The 903-nt window shown below is 45.5% G+C and overlaps 1 protein-coding gene across 1 annotated transcript in view; it reads right to left on the bottom strand.

The window, feature by feature from the left end:
- The window catches only part of LOC101859734 (isochorismatase domain-containing protein 2), a gene marked incomplete at its 5' end in the record, with an annotated part of 8872 nt that extends 7969 nt beyond the window's left edge, over positions 1 to 903 (bottom strand). The window contains one exon of the mRNA XM_013088032.2: positions 789 to 903. Coding sequence (XP_012943486.2) covers positions 789 to 903 — 115 coding nt within the window. The remainder of the gene's footprint in view (positions 1 to 788) is intronic.

Genomic DNA, 903 nt, shown 5'->3' with positions numbered 1-903 from the left:
CAAGGACACAACGTCGGGCCCCTGATGGGATTTGAACCCACGACCTTACGGTTGCGAGTCCGAGAGCCTAACCACTAGGCCACCGACGCCACGATTTGGGGGAGTCATAACTCTAAATCAACGAAATGAACAAGTCTTTTTCAAGAAAGTGGGTCATGGACAAGAACATTGGGTTACAGCTCAGCGCTACATTGAAAAAAATCTTCAGCCTCATGTGGTGCCCTTTTTTCTAGAGGCATCTAAATTTCTTTTTCCAGCAAGTCAATGCGAGACCTCATACTGCCCGTATGACACAGCCGTTACTAGGGCAGATCAATATAATCAATCTTTTGCTCTATCTGCTTGTTCACCTGACCAAAACAGCAATCAAGCATGTTTAGGACGCTATCCAGAGGCTGCTCAACCAGCTGCAATCACGACCACTGACAGCTCCTCAATTGGCTTCAGCCATTTGCAAGGTGTGAGTACAGATCCCAGATCGACAAAACACACTTTAGTGAACTCTAGGAGGTCGAAGACGCGCAGTGGCTATTTCAACCAGCGGATGTCACCTTAGGTCCTGATTTTTGTGTCCAAATGTTAAAGTAACAGAAATAACATAGTAGCGCTTAAGCCACATTTATTAAACATCCACCTATTGACATTCTCATGGCTCTATAAATTTGTCGAATTCAAATGTGAATCTATCTATCTATCTATACGGGATCATTCTCTGTTCGCCCCCTACCCCACCTACACTTGTTTCACTTTCCATTATAATCCAGCTTGTGATGTTGGCTACGACTTACCTTTGTGTTTGTCCAGCTCAGCACGCACTTCAGGAATGAGCATGGAGAAGAAAGTCTTGGGGAAGACTTTGTGTCCTCTCAGGTCCAGTTCCGATACAACCGGGCCAAGGCCTGA

This window comes from Aplysia californica, unplaced genomic scaffold (genome assembly GCF_000002075.1).
Source record: "Aplysia californica isolate F4 #8 unplaced genomic scaffold, AplCal3.0 scaffold00674, whole genome shotgun sequence".
NCBI classification, from domain to species: domain Eukaryota; kingdom Metazoa; phylum Mollusca; class Gastropoda; order Aplysiida; family Aplysiidae; genus Aplysia; species Aplysia californica.
The sequence above is the reverse complement of the archived record's forward strand: the minus strand, read 5'-3'. Positions and strand labels throughout refer to the sequence as shown.